The 1,352-nt window shown below is 37.4% G+C and overlaps 1 protein-coding gene across 1 annotated transcript in view; it reads right to left on the reverse strand.

Annotated features, from left to right (window-relative positions):
- Nucleotides 1–917, reverse strand: part of dnah5 (dynein, axonemal, heavy chain 5) — a 103,998-nt gene extending 103,081 nt beyond the window's left edge. The window contains exon 1 of the mRNA XM_015373911.1: nt 737–917. Within this exon, the coding sequence (XP_015229397.1) occupies nt 737–841 (105 nt within the window). The 5' untranslated portion in view covers nt 842–917. The remainder of the gene's footprint in view (nt 1–736) is intronic.
- Nucleotides 918–1,352: the final 435 nt, after the last annotated feature.

The following is a 1,352-nucleotide window of genomic DNA, read 5'->3' on the forward strand; positions in this document are numbered from 1 at the left end:
ATTCTTATAAGAATAACCCCAGATGCAACAAAAAACTTGCCAATAGTAGTTTACATACAATTTCTACAATCTCACTGAAATGGGCTCTAGTTTGAATGAGAAACCGAATCATAATAATCACCAGGTCCTAATGGTGCAAGCCCCAGAGTCACGAAGGCCTGTGCATTGGATAAAACTATCCTTTTAAAATGGAACCATCAGTTTATCCATTTTGGCTTATTCATGATATTAATTATTCCTGTTTCAATGTATAGTAGCACTAATGCATAATTCTCATGCAGTTATTTCATAACAAATATTGTGAAATGTATGGGACTAGCTAGATCCATAGATGGCAAACATTATAAAATGTTCATTTATAATACCATGTGGCACACACTTATGCACAAATTCTCGTATATATAACTTTTGTGTGCTAAAGATTACCACAGAAAAAAAAAAATTCACTTCAGATTGTATTTTAAAGCTGGGACAACTAATACACGTAGTGGGGATACATTTTCCCATGAGACTGGGTTGACTAATAAGAGCCTTAAACAGCTCAGATGTTTGGTTTCTTTGCATCACATATAATAGATGGAAGCTACTTATGGATTACCACCACTGACAGAGAATTATGCATGTAAAACTCATGACCTTAATAACTTCCTACCAGGGACATAAAATAAACCCAACAGCTAATCAGTGATGAATCACACATCTCGTCTGTTACATCAGAACTCTCAGGTCACCTTACCTTGTTTTGATAGTCTGGTTTAAAATGCAGCATAGTCGTTGATAGCCTTTCAAACTGACGGGTCTTTTTCAAGCTTCCCGATCTCTGACCGGTTTTGCTTTTCATGACATTAGAGAATTACAAAGGAGATACAACAAGAGAAGAGTAGTTTTACTGCACTGTTGGACCATTCAACCTTCTTGTTTGCCATGTGGGAAAGGTTAGAGCCCTGAAATTATAACAGCGTTGCTTCTGAGAGGGTACTGCTAACTAGATAATGTGGTGTTGGATGACACCCCGTCAGCACGGCAATTATCATGGTCCCGCTCTCACCTTACCACGCTATTATAACAATAGGATGGAGAGATGTAGGAGGGTGGTAGTAGAAAGCCTGTTGTAAGGCAGGAACATTCCAACACTGGGTCTCTTAAAGTGCAAATCAATGGCAAATACCTGTTGACTATATGGTAAGTGAGTGTTGTGTTGCCCTCTCAACAACAATAGATTTTATGCATTCACCCTTTATTACCATTGAAAGATGGCTGTTTCAGTCAAGGGCAGTGCAACAATAAAATATATTTAAAATAAATCCAGACCCTTGTTAATATGCCATTTGTGTTAAAAAGGTGGAATATAT

Source organism: Cyprinodon variegatus, unplaced genomic scaffold (genome assembly GCF_000732505.1).
Source record: "Cyprinodon variegatus isolate N-32 unplaced genomic scaffold, C_variegatus-1.0 Scaffold5, whole genome shotgun sequence".
Lineage (NCBI taxonomy): Eukaryota > Metazoa > Chordata > Actinopteri > Cyprinodontiformes > Cyprinodontidae > Cyprinodon > Cyprinodon variegatus.